The 18,668-nt window shown below is 39.5% G+C and overlaps 2 protein-coding genes across 3 annotated transcripts in view; both read right to left on the bottom strand.

The window, feature by feature from the left end:
* The window catches only part of rasa2 (RAS p21 protein activator 2), a 30,725-nt gene extending 26,377 nt beyond the window's left edge, over positions 1 to 4,348 (bottom strand). The window contains exon 1 of the mRNA XM_088428055.1: positions 4,183 to 4,348. Coding sequence (XP_088284181.1) covers positions 4,183 to 4,240 — 58 coding nt within the window. The 5' untranslated portion in view covers positions 4,241 to 4,348. The remainder of the gene's footprint in view (positions 1 to 4,182) is intronic.
* Positions 4,349 to 5,857: 1,509 nt separating this feature from the next.
* On the bottom strand, positions 5,858 to 18,658 carry zbtb38 (zinc finger and BTB domain containing 38). 2 transcript variants are annotated; one of them, XM_088428134.1, is made up of 3 exons: positions 18,539 to 18,658; positions 17,744 to 18,007; positions 5,858 to 10,345 (listed from the first exon to the last, which is right to left on the bottom strand). In XM_088428134.1, exon 3 carries the CDS (start codon positions 10,313 to 10,315, stop codon positions 6,752 to 6,754), a length of 3,564 nt encoding a protein of 1,187 aa, XP_088284260.1. In that variant the 5' UTR covers positions 10,316 to 10,345; positions 17,744 to 18,007; positions 18,539 to 18,658; the 3' UTR covers positions 5,858 to 6,751. The 2 variants fall into 2 exon arrangements, with proteins under 2 accessions (XP_088284260.1, XP_088284261.1); XM_088428135.1 differs by lacking the exons at positions 17,744 to 18,007; positions 18,539 to 18,658 and adding an exon at positions 14,171 to 14,604.
* Positions 18,659 to 18,668: the final 10 nt, after the last annotated feature.

Raw genomic sequence — 18,668 nt, 5'->3', positions numbered from 1 at the left:
ACTAATCTGCCTCATCACCAGTCACTTTACCGCATGCACACGTGCATGCACCTTACAAATCCTGCACAGTGGAGGAAATCTGCTAAATACAGATTTTGCGTGACATATTTTGCACTATCGTCGTCATATGTATACAGTTTCTCCCTCTCCATCTACTCCATAATATGCTCAGAAGTAAGTAAGTTATTACTGCCTTTATTGCTCTATTACTGTTTTTTGTTTGTTTTTGTTTTATTGTTTACTTTATTATTTGCTCTATTATGGAATGTACTCTGCTCGGAGAAGTGAATGGAATAAGAATTTCATTCTGTAGTATTACTATGCATAGGACAATAAAACTCTTGTAAAATGGATTATTATGCATTTTATAGACATCAGAACTCATTAAGACATCCCCATGTAATAACCAGCACCTAAAATTATCCGCAAGTCATTTATTATTTTGCACAGGATTTGGTTTCAAAATATGTCCCAAGAAGTGTAAGGGCTGATCTGAATTATACTATTACAGATGATTAACCGCTAAAGAATTGTGTATGAAAAAGCAAAGTAAACAATGGGTGAATGTGAACGATTGCTGTTTCATAAGAAGCAACGTGAGTTACATGACATTATTGTTCCTCTATTTTGTTCTGCTTTGTTGATTAATTCATAGTAGTGAAACTGACACTTGCTTTCTTGTTTTGATCCTGTGCTTTTTGGGCTTCAAGCCTTTGTGTGTTTTTTAATTAATTAAAAAAGACCACCAATCCTCACACGGCTGTGATAGAACTGACATCAGAATAAGACCTTGAATCAATTCAAACCGTGAAAATCCTGTAGTGGTTTTCAAATACAGTTGGCCCCCGTGTTATGAGATTAATCCGTTCTGCGGTTGGGCTCGTAAGGTGAATTTACCGTATGGCGGGCAATCCAAACTTATGTTAAATAGCTAATGCGTAAGGAACCCCAGGTAAAAACATCAAAATTGTACATACATATGAAAATTGGTAGAAAAATAGTACGTATAGTAAGTGCTACGTGTATATATAATGTACATACTGAAGGAATGTAGTTTCACATAGGTTGATTGGCAAGTAAAATTCAGAGCAGCAACTTTCTGAAGAGCCAGTCCGGGAGGTCAACACCTAATGCAGTCACATGCCTTTGTTTTATAATTGCCAATCAACCTATGTGAAATTACATTCCTTCAATACGTACAATCAGAAAACATAAATAAAAAAATATAGAAAGGATTTATTTACCTTTGAGTGGCGCTTGTTATGCCCATATTCCCTAGTAAGGGTAGCCTAGGCTAGGCTAGCTTCGTATTTCTTGATTATCTCCAGCTTCGTTTTCATATAAATCATCTTCTTACTTTTCTCTTTAACATGACTAGCAATCTTGGGACCCATGGCTAACCCATTCAAGTTTGAATTAAGCAGTAAAATGCACTATAAATACGGTTTTGTAACCACTTACAATAGAACAAAGCTTTACTATTCCGCCATTTAGAAACGGGTGAGGCCGACCAATAGCCGCCCAGCATCTCCGTGAGACGCTGACCAATAGCAGACCAGCATTGTAGTGACGCGTTGCATGGATCCAGTATGATGGGCAACAGAAAATAAGCGCAATTACCTAAAAATGCCTGCAGATGGAGACAAAACAACACACATACAGCCAACGCCCTAGGGTCATGACAGTTGTTTTTGTCGCAAAGCCGTCGCAAAACTCAGTATTCCACATCGCAACATGAAAAAACATAAGTCAGGGACGCTGTAACACGGGGGTCCACTGTACATCTTAAAATACATATTAAGAGGTGGAGAAGACATTTTTTATCCACATCTCAATTACCAAAATTGGGAACTAAGTTGTATTGAGTGGATTTTTTTTTCCACAAAACAAAATGTCAAATGTACATTTATAAAAGGTTTAATTTCAGATTTTCAGTTTAGAACATATTTTATAAACTAATAAATTCACACATGGCAAACTTAACAGTAAGGCTTCAGACTGAAAGCAATTGTTCAGTTAAAATGGCAAAACCAAAAAAGAACAAGGCCATGTTTTTTTAATGGAACACTTAAAATGAGGCCCTAGATGGGCCAACAGAACTTTGCTTTATGTTACAGCAATGCTTTGAGATATAAATCACCTGATTAACATTTTCGAGATACGAGCCATTTATTTTATCCTTGTCTTAGGTGCAAAAAAAAAAGGAAAAAAAAAAAGAAATTGAGATGTGGGTGCTGTATGGTGGCAGCGAACTCAACTCACTTCACAAAGAGCAGCATAAAAGGTATTGCATTTTTTCATAAAATAAGCTTTAAGATGTCTGAATGCAAAAGATGAATCAATCAATACTGTCAGACAATACACCAATACTTGCAGGCAGGAACTATTTACCTTTTGAAAAAAAAGAAAAGAAAGAAATGCATATGTATGCATGCAGGTACACAATGTTTCGTGATATTACGTTTCGTAAACACCATGAATGAAAATACACATCTGGGTTGTGTCACTCAGGTTAAGATTTGTCCAACTGCATTAAGAGACAGTCTGACTCGTTCATCTTACTTAGGCCAGCAGTACTCCTTCCTTTTCCTTTCTGGCAGGGACCAGGCATGAGAGACACATTTCCTACGCAGTAACTATGAGACGAGATTTCTTTTTTAATATATATATATTTTTAATATATTATATATAATACATTTAATATATTATATATTTTTTTATATATATATTCATACATACTTTTTCTTTACAAAACTTTTCTTTTGCTGAAAATCAATGATTTAAAAAAAATCTTTTTGTAGTTTTAATTTGATTTTTGTTTTAATTCTGGCCCAGAAAATGGCAAAAAAAGACAGCACACATCCGTATAAACTGTAACAAAATAGAGGCGTGGATATAATATTTTGTAAAGGAATCATGAATAAATTGTAGTAATTAAGTTGATTCCAGTGCCAATTAATTTGCTCTCAATTTGAAAGGAAACAGTGTTCCTGCCATGACTATAAAAACGCATTAAACTAGATTGTATTAAATGTTGAATACCTGTTAAAATATCACATACACCTTCATTATTTATTTTCTCATGGAATGTAGTCTGCTGCTCAGGAAGTGAACAGAATATGAATTTCATTGTATGGTATAATAATACTACACAAATGACAATAAAACTCTTGAATCTTGAATCTTGCCCCATTGGTATGCCCCACTGTTTGAGACCCACAGATCTGAATGATGGATCATGTAGCGGTCTGAATAAACAAAAGTAAACTTATTCCTCTTTGATTTCATTCGATCCTTCTACTATTGTCAAAGGTTTCTTTGAAAGGCTTTCTTTACTTTATTTTTAACAAAATGTGATTACGCTATTAAACGTTTGATAGTTTATACACTCAATGCAATTATGTTTTAAATCGTATGCCACTCCCACCACCTTGTAGTTTTTGATGTTTTTTTTTTCATTTGCTTATACAGTATTTCTCAGCCATCGTACATTGACGTTGTTTTCATCAGTCTTCCCAATCTCGACATAGAGCAATTACTTGAAAGCCTTTGAGGGATATTAACAAGTGGGGAATACAGCCAAATAAAGTCCCAAGGATGTCGGATAACTCTGTTTTAATACCAAATCTAGTACGATTGTAGGTGAAAAAAGTTTAAAAAAAAGTGAGTGGGTGGGTGGTGGTGGGGGTCGGTTGAGGACCCTGACTCGCAGCCTGTCATGGTTATTTGTTTTCAACGTGATTGCTCTAATTGTAAACAGTGAGTGCTAACGCTAGCACCTGACCTGGTAACTTAAAAGGTTGCTAGCCTGCCAGATTTGCCTCGAAATGTTATTTATCCACCGGAGCACCTGAATTCAAGACCACAGGCCAAATAAAAGCACACGGGAGTTCCGCTTCCTAATGCGCTATTTGAACGGCTGCCGTGCCTCCCTACAGCTCAGTGGGAAGGCGTCTCATGAATGAAATGATCCGCAGCTAGTAGCCGCAGCTAGTACGCCACTGCTAACTTGACGCGATCCAGCAGCCGGCAGAAGCAGCCGATGAGCAGGCTCGTTTCTGCCCCCGACTGGAGATCGCACGCCGCGCCCCTCAGGCTTTGCCTTTCGCTACTGCTAGCTCGTCCCCCGCGTTCCCTCACTCGTTTCGAAAGAAAATAAATCAACTTCGAGGCCAAACTTACATATTTTACCACGCAGGCTTTGTAGAATCCGAATTCTCACGTCGTCCTCTTCCGCCATGGTAAGAGCTGGCCGTTGTCCCTGCTCCGGTGTATTTCAGCGCGGCTTTATCATATCCGTTTATGAATGCAGGCAGGCAGAGTGCGAGAGAACCAGCCCCACTGCCGCGTTACGTCAGGCTCCCGAAAACACAGCATGCGCGCTAGCTACTGCTTTTTGAAGGAGAACTTCCTTTATAAGCGCAGCTAGCACCGTCCTAAATGCTTTCTTTTAAAATCATCACGTCTTTTTTTTTTTTTTTTTTTTGGTTTTTAAGATTGGCTGCTACTCAGAATGGGACCAGCCAAAAGTTGCAGCATCTCTGACTTTAATATTACTGCGTAGGGAATTAGATTTACAGAGCATTTTCTGTTGCCTGTAACATGGCAACAATCATAATTTCAATGCAATCACTTCACTCTTGAATACATATTGTAAAGAGAAAGAAAAATGAGGCATCTGGTGGATGAGTTATAGATTGTACTAGCAGACTAAACGTAATATTAAAATGTTCAAGATACAACGTTTTTGACTTAATCAAATACAGTTGCTGCATTCTTTTCTGAAAAGGCGCATATGGTGACTTCCAAATTACTAATAGTGCCACTTCTGTATTTCAAAGGGAAATTCAAGTCCAAAATATTCGTTACTATTCGTTACAATCTGTGATATGCAAAATCAATAGTCTAAAAAATTGTATCCTGATAAATATTGCATTTGTGGAATATGAATTAGGCATTGAAATCCACGTCTTTTTTTTTTATCTATCCAGGGGACGGCCATTTTGCCACTTGCTGTCTACTGAAAATGACATAATTGCTCAGGTAACAACTAAGCACTGCTCAGGGTTATGAATGTCACATGCCCTCAGACAACAGATGAGCTGTGATTGGTCATTAACGGACATTGGTGTAACCAGAATCCAATTACATTGATAATTCTACATGAACATCAAAAGAACTCTAACTAATGAATAAACTACTGTTTATCGTTGTAATTTGGTCTACTTACAAAGAAATTGGCCAGATGACAGTGCAACAAACCTATAGGGAGATTTTAAGAATTACACTGCTACTTTATGCGCACAATAAGTTAATAAGAGCCAAAACAACTTGTAAGTTAATGGCCAGCTTTATTTTTGTGACATGCAAAATACTAACAAATATTAATACTAATAGAAAATCATACTAATACAAAATATTAATTGCTAAAGTGGAATTGTATCAGCAGTAAATTGGACACCAAAAAGAACTGTTGCCTACTTTTTACAGTTCTTCCAACAAATTCAGTAGGACCACCCAAATCTCATGTCAAAATTGGCATTATTTTATATTAAATCAACAAGTACAGTTCAAGTAGCAGTAATTTACGTGTTGCTAAACAAGCTCAGATGCAAATCTGGAATTGAAGTCATCACATCTGGAGATTTTGATTTGGGAATAGGCAAATTAACCTTTCAGATGTTGCTTTCCGAAAGATGAGAAGGACTTGGCATCCACCTTTACATTTCGGAAGTTATTTGCTTTTGTAAAAAAAAAGAAAAAAAATCCTCTTTTTCAGTGAATATATGACATCGGCCAGTGGTTACTAAAAGAATGTTCTGTAATCCAGCAAACAAACAAGGATGAACAAACAGGATGAAACAGTTTAAAACATGAATGTTTTATTTAAATTTAATATGGTTTATATACTGAATATGTCAAACACAACAATGTAAAAACTTAATGGTGCCATGTGTTCAAAACAAAAGGAATTACATATTTCATCCATCCGTAATTAAATAATTGTAACAAAAGTATGAGAGCAGGAAGTGCAATCCACTACGTTACATTATTGTGGCTTGAGACTCCAGGAACCCCGCCCCCGCACCATATGTATCCAATTCATTTTCAGAAAAAGCAAACCAGTCGAAAACAAAATTTCGACCAACTTTTTTTTTTTTATTTGGGGGGGCTTGCAGCCATTTCACATTACCTGCTTTGCAAGTGATGCATTAAAGTGACAGTGTGTAAGATTGAGACTGTTTTTCATTAAAAAGGAATAAATTAAATGATTGTAAATAAAAAAAAAACATACAAATGAATGTGTTCTTAATGACCAACATGTTTTAAATATAATCATAGGTCTAGTTATCATGAAATGATATTACATGGTGGGTGTCACTTCTCCTGAGGCGGCCATTTTTGTCATAACTACAGACAATGGCAAATGCTGCACCTGCAGCACCTCCTGGTGTCCATAATGAAAAACGGTCAAAATCTTACACACTATCCCTTTAACAATGAAGTCTGTGACAGAAGGTCTTCACAAATTATATAACTTACATAATAAAGTCACTTCTGTTGACTGTAGGATTAAATCCCAGCAGATGTTAGACCATTACATCATTCAATGTATTCTTGAGAAACATTTTGTTAAACTCTGCTGCAAAGACATTACAAGTTACGACTTAAGTTCATTTATTACTCACAGCAGCGACTAAAACTGAATTCATTCTCTCACCTTCTGTCTGTTTCCGTGGTTTAAAGGGCTTTAGAAAAATGTTGCGTCTTTACATGTCTTTTTCTCCGGCTTGTGTGCAGAAATGTGGTTGTCTTTTAAGTCCAAGGCATTCTTCGTTGCCAGTTTGCAGGACTTCTCCTGATCATTAACGCTGTCCAAACTGTCCTTGTGCCTACTAGCATCTTTCTTTTCAGTTTGCGCTTTTAAAGCTATGTCGAAAGAATGCGGCACATTGATTATTTTGTTAATTTTATGCTTCATTTTATGTTTCTTTGAGGGCGAAGTCAACAGTGCCTCAGTCTGGGGCGATAAGGAACTTTTAATGTGCGTGTATGTAATGTCGTGATGCGGAGCCAAAGTCTCTGTGTCATCTTCAGTTTTTGGCTTCTTAAGAGGGGAATGTTCTTGCTCACATTGCAAGTCAGAGATTTCTTGATTGTCATCCTCCTCTGTTTTGATGGTGGCTTTTTTGTTTTCCACACTCAAGTCATCAAAGTATTCCGAACATCGTTGGATGTTGTAACTCTCGCTAGTTGTCTCCTGGTGCTTTTTCTCATGGCTTCTCTTGGTGGCAAGATAGAGAAACCGCTGGGGACAGAAGGAACAGCGGAACTTCTTCTCTGGGTTGGTGCTCCAGGTTGAATTATCAAAGCAAGAGCCATTTTCCATACAACTATTGCAAATGTAATCGTTGCCACTAGGCGTCTCCCCTGGGGGACCCTGTTTACCACAGGTGCGACAGAAATACGGGTGCGAACCAATAATGTGAGCTCTTAAACCTGTCTCGGTGATAAAAGAGCTGTCGCAAATGTCACAATTGTAGGTTGTCCTTGGGCTACAATTCCTGTGAAGACTACGTTTCACATCTAGGCCACCCGAGACAGTGTCTCCCGATTGCAGGCTGTCCAATCGCTCCTCGCTGGCACCCGTGTCAGTTCGAACTGTTTCATTATAATCATGAAACAAAACTTTCCTGTGCTTGAATCTCAGCTTCTTTCTCTTCTTTTTCGATTTGTAAGAATAGTAAGGACGCCATAGCTCATCAGCCATGTCACAATCATTGGGATCCTCATGAGACTCAGATATTAAACCTGACATGTCTGGCTTGAAGCGGAGCCTGGGGCTCTCCAACTTGTCATCTGGATGGAGTTGACTTTGGCTCTCCACCTCCCCTAGTTTCCTCATTTCTCTCCTTTTCCTCCTTGGGAAAAGCTTGGACCCTTTGATTCTGCGGCGAATTATGGCTTCATCACCTATTTTTACAGTTATCTGACATAATGGCATTGCATCACCATCTGCAGATGGACCCGGGCACACAGGTTTGGCAATGTAGGTTTCTGTCTTTGACCCTGCTGTTTTTTCAAGACTCATTTTCTCAGTATTCGACTGAAGCATTTCCTTAGTCATTTTCTCCACTCTTTTGGCTGAAGCCGATAACTCGCTGAGCTTTTCAACAGTGTTCAGCGAGTCTAGGAATGTCACATTTTGGCTGATGTGATGTGAGTTTATTACATCAAGTGGGGTTTGTTTATCATCCACAGAATAATTTGCTGGGCCAGAGTTAGGAAGTGTACAGTCAAAGTTAATAAAAGGTAAACTATGCTCAGCATCTTTTCCTGTTGCTATCTGGTGATTATTGTAGTGCAAACTTTGATCAATACCTGTTTTACTGGGCTTGTCAAAGCTGATGCGGGGCATGACAGGCGCCACCATCTTTGTTGTTGCCATAAAGGTTAAAGGCAATGAACCACCGTCAGGGCAGCCGCTCAAACTATTTCCCTCAAATTGAGGGCAGAGAGAATTGCTTTCAAGTGGCCCTTGATAGTCTGTGTCATCACCCTCTGAATATGTCTGACTATATGTCTTATACCGTCTTTTCCTGAATTTCATAGGCAGAAGCCTGTATAGCTTAATAGGATAAACGCTAGCTTTCAGACCACCATTGGCAGATTTTCTCCTAATAGCTAGAGAGGGATCAATTCCGTGAAAAGACTTTTGGTGGTTTTTTAAGATATAATATGTCATGAATGTCTCCAAGCAGAAAATACACTGATAGCGGCGTTCACCTGTATGCCAGATTTCATGCTTGGTTCGGTACTCTGCCAAAGCAAACACTTTATTACAGTAATGGCAGGGATAGGCCCTCTGCCAGGAATGTACATTTTCATGCCGCTTCAGACTGGAAAGTGTTATATACACCCGTTTACATACACTGCAGTTGTATCTTCTCTGACTGCCACCTGACCTTTTTTTGATTTCGTCTTTAGGGGGCTCTAATTGATCTACAAGAAGAGAGCCAGTCACAGGGTGGTCACCAAGAGAAAACTGTGTATTGTTGGACTCCTCGCTCATAATACTGTCTGAATGAAATTCCTCCTCTTTGATATCCATGTCACTGGAATCTTGTTCAGGCTTTCCCCTCACAGCCTTCGGACAATTTTGCTCATGGTTGTGCAGCCGTTTCAGATGTATGAATTTTTTGTCACAAAACTTGCAAAGGAAGTGATTGCCAGAACGCTTTTTATGTACCTTGGAGTGAATTGCAAGAAGAGCTTCACTTCTAAATATCTCTGGACAGTGTTTACATCCATATATTGAGACACTGTTCTCTGCTTGAGGGAGAAGAGTGGTAGGACTTGATGCCATCTTGACACGGCTGTTGGAAAAAGGAATAACTGCATCGCTGGGGTTGTCTTGTTCATTCTGTGGATGTGCAGAAGTCGCTTCCTCAACTAATACTGGGTTCAATGTATTATTTTTTTCTGTGAGTGGTTTAATATGTATTGGAAATGAATTTCGAAACAAAGCGAATCCACGCCTGTGGCGCTTTTTGAGTGGGCCTGAATCCCGGAAAGTAGTTTGGTTTGGCTGTAATGCTGTTGACTTAGACACCTTCTTGCTGTCCCATTGACTCATCTGACATTTTTCGTCAGGAGCTTTATTCACAGCATAGGAGTGGTCTAAGAAGGTGTGGGTGTTTTCGTTGATCCCGTCGAGGCAGGAGGATTTGGGGCAACTTGCTGGGAGCTGCCCCTCGTCTGGTGACTGCCTACCCTCTTCCCGTGGGGTGAATGGATTGTTCCCAGGACACACCTGAGTGATGGAGAACGCATTGGTGATCCGTGGTCCTCTAGTGCCATCAATCTCCTGAGGTCTGGTAGCCTCTTCCTTGGTTTTTTTAAGCACACTAGTTTTGCTCCAGTCTGTGGATTTAACACTGTCCGATTGGTTTTGACTCTTGCCCTGTTTCTCTTGTCCTGCAAGCTTCTCTAAAAATGGAATACCAAGTCTTCTCCCTGCTGCTATTAGCTCCTTCTTGTCCTCGACACAAGAAGATGCCACCTTTGAGGAGTAGATAAAATTGAGAACGCAGGCAAAAACCTCAGACTTAAGGTCCATCAGTTCCAGCACACGGCTAGAACTCCATGTGTCATTTGTTAGAGCATTCTTGAAGTAGCCACTGCATGCTGCTAGGATGTTCTTGTGAGCACGGAACTTCACATCCTCCACTACAATAGTCACATCACAGAAAAGGCCTTGTGAGCGCTGCTCATTGAGCTTGCTGAGCACGGTGTGAGGGTGCAAACTATCCATCAGGTTCTAACTGAAGCGCATCACAGCCATCTAAAAAAAAGAAAACAACAATTTACATTAGTGCAAGAAATTAACTATGAAAATATCATTATCATTGACAAAATTTAGCCCATATCACAACACTAGATGTCAGTAATGTCTGGACAGATAAGCAGAGATCTGCCATCAGATCAACATTCTTTTGTAAAATGTTGACTCTCTTTAATCACCCCTTTAGAAATAATAAGTACTTTTTGTCCCATTTCTTCTTTTTTTTTTTTTTTTTTTTTTTACATATACAGTGGGCCCCCGGGTTACGAACTTAATCCGTTCAGCGGCTACGCTCGTATCTCGAATTGCTCGTATAGCGGGCAATCCAAACCCATGTTAATTCGTGAGTGCGTGCAACGCGCGCAGAAGCCTTAGGTAAAATCATCACGCTGTATACATAAATTAATATTAAGTGACATAATCTACTGTACAGTTGCATTAAATAACAAATACAAAGGATAAATGACTTTTACCTTTGGAAAGACGTGACTTGTGCTGAGATAAGCAGAGATGAGCAGAGATGAATGCTCTAAGTCAATACGGTAAATCAGATATGCTATTGGTCTTACAGTGTCAAAGTAACTTTTTCAGTCAGGGTTTTCTCTACTTCCTTCCATCCCAACCAGCTGTGCCATCAAGCTAGATAAAGGCGTTCGGCCAATAGCATATCGGCACTTCTGTGATTGACGTGTGACACCGGCCAATAGCATCTCCGTGAGTGAGACCGGGTGACCTTAATCGACCAATAGCATATTGGCGTCTCCTTGACTGACTGATAATTATTTGCACTTTTTTTTTAAACGGTTGGAATGTATTGACATCTTATTGATTAAAACACATTTAAATCTGTGACGATTTTTTGTCCTGCAATCGGCACACTTAATTTCATGTCAACTGTTTTTCCCGACGTGAATTGAGCACGGTGGAAGCGGAGAGGTGGTTGTGTGTGTGTTGCATTTACTAGGCAGCACACTTATGGCTTGTTCGAGCGTCAGTTCACCTTTGGTTACAACTCACAAAATTGCAACAATGACGCTGTCCCAATGCGTATCGGGAGATCGCCGACTAACCTGACATGCAATCTTGTCTAGCAACCATTATATGGCGCTGTATCATCACCCGTAATAGGGTGCAGAGATTAACCTCTTGAGTTAATACGGCAACGCATATAGGCTATTGGTCTTACAGTGTTACAGTAACTCTTTCAGTCATGGTGCAAATCACGGAGATACTAAAACATCATCCTCTTATTTCTTCCTTTACCGCTGCTAGTAATTTTAGAAGCTATGTCTAACAGATAAAGTTTGCAAAGTCTTCAAAACATTCCGTTTTTCACTCATTTTGTCTACTTCCTTCCATCCTGTCCCATCAAGCTAGATAAAGGCGTTTGGCCAATAGCATATCGGCATTTCTGTGATTGACGTGTGACGCCGGCCAATAGCATCTCCGTGAGTGAGACCGGGTGACCTTAATCGACCAATAGCATATTGGCGTCTCCTTGACTGACTGATAGTTATTCGCACTTTTTTTTAAACGGTTGGAATGTATTGACAATTAATTAAAAAAAAAACACACATTTAAACCAATGACAATTCTTTGTCCTGCAATCGGCACATTTAATTTCATGTTAGCTGTTTTTCCCTTTAGCTGTACAAACACTACACTTAAATGGTAATATATTTAGACACCGTGAGTGAGACAGTCAGTGTGAGATTGTAAGACCAATAGCGTTCACGTTACCGCCATAAGTATCTATTAATGATTGTAGATGACGCAACTGCTGAATATATTGACGCAGTTAGGCGAGAACATTTCTACATACTCAATGGCTGGTTTGACGGAATGCTCGCAAGACGAGAGGTTTGCTCGTAAGCGGAGGACAAAATTCTCCCTGATCCACGCTCGTAAGGCGGAATGTTCGCAAATCAGGATGCTCGTAAGCAGGGGGCTGACTGTAGTTTGAGATGGCTCTGTTGGATGGATTTGGAATTTAAATAGTCCATAAACGCCAGAAATAAACAACGCGCGCGCACACACACACACACACACACACACACACACACACACGCACGCACACACACGCACACACAAACTAATGGTGGTCGTGCGTCATATTCAGTTTCACTGTTTAAATGTCTGTAAATGACTGCTAAGCAGAATTCTGTATGAAAAACGGAACGGCTTAAAGCTGTTACTAAGTGGCCACCCAAGGTTGGTGACACTGGTCACTTCTTAATTATTTAGTATGTCTCACTTGCAATGCTTTTGGGGAGGGGAGCAGGGGCGTGATCAACATAATCATATTACATTTTATTTCAACTTCAGGACACTGTGAACTAAAATATTATGTGACATTATACAAGGGTGTATGAACATTTTTAAGCATTGTGTATGAGAAACACTGACGCATGTCCCAAATAAAAGGGTTTTTCTACACGGGGATACAAGTGCTTCTGTGCCATTGGAGCAAAAGTTCAGCCCTTGATTGGGAACCGTGGTCAAAAGTAAATGTTAAAAAAAAAAAAAAAGATGCTAAACACTTTATGCAATCCTTGTGTTCTTGTTCCAAAATTTCAAATAGTGCAAGAAATACAATGTGGCCACAATTTTTAAACATTCATATGGGTGAAAATGCAACCGACCTTGTCCATTTTCGCCTACAGGCTTCTGTTGTTATGGCAACTTACTTTTACCGAGTGTATTGGAATGAAGCTGGATTGAAAACAATGTTACAATATATTGTTGTCAATACATCCACAAATATTTTGTGTTGTGAGAACCCCCAAACACTCACTCTTTCACAAATTCACTCTCATTCATGCCTGGTAAGCAATGTCATCTTTTGTCTTCAGTTGAAGCTTCTATGTATCTCTGATGTTATCTGTAACAAACATTCTACCAAACGGAATTCACTATCACAGCATGTGATGTGCCATGGGTGTAACAGCATGTGTCTGCTTATTACAAGTTTCACCTTGACATATTAGGGTGGACACACATCTTTGATCCCATAGGTTTAGCAGAAATTTTAACATCTATTTTTAAAGCTCATAATTTTGCAGAACACCTGCTTATAAATGCTTCATATTCACATTCTATGAAATAAACTTGACCTCACAATGAGAAATGTCTTCATATTATGCTCTTCGCAAACAAAGCGGGCAACAACAGCAACTAAGCAAATGCCGCACACACCTCCAACACTTGGTTCAAAAACAAGTGTGAGTTGAGATAAATCATGCAAAACATACCTTAATTTGGGAAAAAAATCGAAGTGGGTAACGCAGTGCCACTTTTCTATATATCTCAAACATTGTTAACAAGAAAAAACTGCTTAGGGAGAATAAGACTGAAGTCCTATTTTTAATCGTCAGTAAACATCTGGAATGTATAAAAGCTGTCCTTTCAAACATCTTTGCTCATTCACTTTCACCGATGATGACTCTAGCTTTCTTGTCATTCGCTTCTCTCTTTGCGATGTCCAAAAGTGGATATGCCCTGTTTTCTCTTCTTGAGGTGTCCCTCTTCTGTCCTTTGACAGCATGTGGCTATACCGATAGACTTTGTGCTAACTGGCCAATTGACACGTTTTTTGCAGGAAACTGCAACTTTTATCAAGCTTGGCAGAGGATTGTCGAGAACTGAGAGATGCCGGTCACTATAACATGCAAGCTCTGCGCTCGATACAAATGCATCACTGGTAGCAGGAGTCCGATGGTATACATAAATGTCCCATTATTTCTCCACAGCACCAAAGCAGCTATTTATCTGCAATCTATTGCTGAGCATAAATCATTCACATCGTTATTTCATGCACAGTCTCACCCAGTGTAACAGTATGTTATGTTACACACAAGCCCTTCTTCACCCGTGCTAATACAGAGGCAGTGGTTGGTAATGCAGAACCGGATAGAAGATGGCGGCAACAGTAGTCCTAATTTCTGCTACTGCAAGCAAAGAACAGACGGCTCTCAATATTTTCACTCGCAATTTCAATGTGCATGGCACCTGGATGCTTGGGGTAAAACAGTTCTGATAGTGGTGCAATATATGCCGACATAGAGGGTGTTGATTGCTGCAAAAGCAGCAGATGCGTCAGCACTGCAGATGAGAGGGGGAGGGGCTGAAGCTGAACCCACCATGGCACTCTGAGCCTCTGAGAATGAAAACAGGGCTTTTTATTTCCACAACTAGGTGTGGGAGGGGGTGTCACGTGACACTGTATTCTGTCTCCAAGATGGCTACAAGCAACTTAGAGCTTATACTATTTACTGTTCATAAAGAGAAACCAGCATACTAAATGTCAAACTGATCAAACTAAATGTCAAACTAAATGTCAAACTAAATGTCAAACTGATCGCCCAAATTAATTGTGATGTATATAATATGGTTCAGAAATGATGTAATATCATCGGACTGATCACCCAAATTTATTGTGATGTATATAATACGGTTCAGAAATGATGTAATATCATAAATGCAGCTAACAAAGGCCATATATTACATTAATCAGAAGAACAGCCAGTGAACTAGTTTGTGCTATTTCATCAAATGGTTTCTACTCACTTTACTATGGCTCTACTTGCTAGTGGTGCCTTTACACTGGCATAACCTAGTGCTACTTCGCAATCCTAATCTACCTGAGGTCTCACATGTGCTGTCACTGTATGGCTTTAACCACTAACCACAACTTGCTCAATTGGTCAAACTGATCTGTCTTTGCCAGGCCATTTTAACATTTGAGAATCCTTAAATCCTCTTGCTTCAACGCTCACTGATGTTTAAAAACAGCACTCAAAAGGGGGTGTGCCCGGAGAACCCTTGGGCTTGTTAGGGGTAAGATGGTTGGGTGTGGTCCGGCTGTGATTGACAGCAGCAGTTAGACAGTAGTGATAGTCCAACTCCAACTCATGAACGACGCAGATTGACTACATGAGAATCACTATGTGACATCAGTAGTCTCTGCTCATCCAATTAGAGGACGGACAGACAAATTGTTTCGATTCCATTGTTTAACCTGAAGATGGCACCACACAAACCATTTTGCCTTAATTCAAGCTTAAAACAAACATGCACTAAAATGTAAAAATAAGGACCAGGACTGTAGACAGCATTAGCAAACTTTTTTTTTTTTTTACAATTTATCAGGGAAAACAAACAAAAGTGCACCAAATTACACCTGAAGGAACTTTATGTCAGGCAAGTGGCCAGATTAATGGATGTACGCTTATTCTTCAGGTGTGTAAATGTAGTCAAATAAATAACTGTCTCCACTTTGTTCGATTTGGCCTTATAACACCAGTTGCAGAACTTTAGATATTTTTCGATCGACAGAAATGTAAAGAAAGTTGAGTCAACATGGATTTGTTGCTGATGATGTCATTGATTTTTTTCAATACAGTACACTAATTATAATTGAAAAAAAAATCCTACAAGTACGAAATGCCATAAAATACATATTCACCTACAATGGACAAGTCAAACACCAGATTTCTGCTGAAGCGTTTCACTTTTGCCGCGTTGAAACTATAGCCAACAGAAATAATGTGCAGTAGATAAACTCATTTCCTGCCTAGTGATTTAATATTGTGTTTGTGTAGCCACTGGAGGCAATCAATGTGCATTGCGTCTGTTCACTTCTTGCTTACGAATTTGAACAAAACAATTGCAAATTTGCTTATGGGAAAGAATATATTGTTTTTTTTTTTTCTTTTAAAGCTTGTCACATGAAAGGGGAGACTTTCTCTCTCCTGACCAAATGTATAGAAAATTGGCATTGAAAATCTCTGCGATGACCCAGTGGGATATATTCCAGCCACTGGAGGATTTCGGAATGTAGTATATATTCTGCAATAAAATATTTTGTATGGGCATAGGAAATATGCTCGATGAACTAGCAGTAGTAATTCCAGCTCATAATACTAATACAGTGGGCCCCCGTGTTACGAACTCATACCGTTCAGCGGCTATGCTCGTAACTCCAATTGCTCGTATGACGGGCAATCCAAACCTATATTAATTAGTGAATGCGTGCAACGCGTGCAAAAACCTTAGGTAAAAACATCACGACTTTATACAAATATTAAAAATTAGAAACATAATCTACTGTACAGTTAAATTAAATAGCATAAATATACAAAGGAAAAATGACATTTACCTTTGGTGCGACGTGACTTGAGCTGGGTGGAGGCAGAGGGGAGCAGAGACCAACCCGCAGAATTTATGTATTTATTTTCTTAAACGAGAACATATCACCGACGATTTCCTTCTCTTTAATCCATAATAGAAGAAGCCTCTCTATTTTGTTGTTGACCAAGGTCTGTCCCCTGGCAAGGAAAGTCTTGCCCTAAGAAGATTGCCGAGCGGTTACGGCCATACTCACTAGCAAGGTTAACTATGCGTGCGCCTCCTTCGTATTTTTTTATTATCTCCTGCTTGGTTTCTATTGTCATCATTCTCTTACTTCTTCCTTTACCGCCACTTGCAATTTTAGAAGCCATGTCTAACAGATAAAGTTTGCAAAGTCTTCACAACACATCGACCAGCTGTGCCATCAAGCTAGATGAAGGCGTTCGGCCAATAGCATCGGCATTTCTGTGATTGACTTGACGCCGGCCAATAGCATATCCGCATCTCCGTGTTTGAGACCGGGACTGTGAACTTGATCGACCAATAGCATATCGGCATCTCCGTGACTGACACCGTGACTGAGCCAGTGACTGTGACTTTATAAGACCAATAGCATATCAGTGTTATCTGTCACAAGCAAGAATAGTTATTTTTGTTGATGCAGCAAAGTAAACAAATTAGTGCGGACGCTATGACCGGCATGTTGGATTGTTCGTAAGACGAAAGGTTTGTGCGTAAGAGGGGGACAAAAAAACGGCGCGGTCCACGTTCGTAAGATGAAAAGTTCGTAAAAGAGGGAGTTCGTAAACCGGGGGCCCACTGTATTTTATTCACAATTGCGAGCAGCATGGTTTCAGCACATTTATCGAACACTTTGAAAGCAGAGAGCAGCTTGAGTTTCCAAGATTTTTAACCCTCATTTTATGCACTGGGTTTTATTTTACAATATTCAAAAATGGCAGGGTTGTTAATAATAGTGTTCTCAGTGCTTTGTCAAATTTAGAAAACATTTATTTCACTTTATAGTGTCTTAAATTATGATAATTAAAATATCTTAATGTTTAGTTTCTCAAATTACGCATTTCCAACACAAATAATGCATGTTCCACCATTCTCTGATATTAAAAGTCCACTTTTTTTGGCAAGCAGCAGAAGATTTGAAAATCAAGTGAAGGTTGGACCTCATCATTGACAAACCATTCACACTCAACACGAATCCCTGAGATCTTTCTATGTCACCACAACAAGCACACATTATGAGTTGCTTACCTAAAGGTGCAGAGGTTCTTGAATGTGCAACCTTGGAAATTCCTGTGACGTTTGAGAACACCACTAGAGTCTTGCCTTGTCTTTGCTCTGGATCAAGCGTTTACCATCTTCTTCACTGTTGTCAAGAAGGCCGTCTGTGGGACAAGCTGCTGGCACGGGATCCATGATTTTGGCATTGCCATGTATAGTTAGTAGCCTTTTGTGAGCTACAGCCACTGCTGCGTCATTTTCATTGCATCACTGACCCACAAAGACGAACTCGGGCTGGAGATGAGGGGGGAAAAAATCAGCAGCACTTCACGATGCCATACGAGCAAACACATAAATGAGGCCACCATTCTGCCTCAGAATGAGGCCTAGTCACTTTTTTTCTATTCAGGAAGTGGTGTTGGTGGTATTGCAGTCAGATTCTTAATTATGTAATGATTTGTTTTTTTTTGTCATCGGTGAGGCAGCTGAGAAAGCAGTATCCGGTGTTTAAAGTCTAATATTAGACCAATACCTTCCAGTCAAATTTTGTGTGGTCATGTCAGAGCATATCATTCCAACATAGCAAGCTAGCTAGCAGATTTTGAGACTTTATGTACTTACACTGTGTTTAGCCATAATCTACACACACTATAAAATGACATAATCGTGATCATTACGTGTAACACTACATAATGTTAGTTATCTAATAAGTACATGCCTTGCAGAATCATAGATATTTAGACTGTCTGACGTTTTGTACCATCTGTTTAACTAGTAAAAAAGAGTATCTTGTAGAAACAAAGAAACAAGATTGCTTAGGCCTACCTCTGTCTGACGGTACTGCTGCTTGCTTATGCTGGTTTCAGGTGATGTATGACTTTTTCCTGATGTGTCTGGAATGTGTTGTAGTCTTTAGGCCTGAAATGGGAAACAAAATGACAGCACTTGTTTTGCA

Source organism: Hippichthys cyanospilos, chromosome 11 (genome assembly GCF_059441005.1).
Source record: "Hippichthys cyanospilos isolate Australia breed blue-spotted pipefish chromosome 11, RoL_Hcya_1.0, whole genome shotgun sequence".
Classification (NCBI taxonomy): domain Eukaryota; kingdom Metazoa; phylum Chordata; class Actinopteri; order Syngnathiformes; family Syngnathidae; genus Hippichthys; species Hippichthys cyanospilos.
The sequence above is the reverse complement of the archived record's forward strand: the minus strand, read 5'-3'. Positions and strand labels throughout refer to the sequence as shown.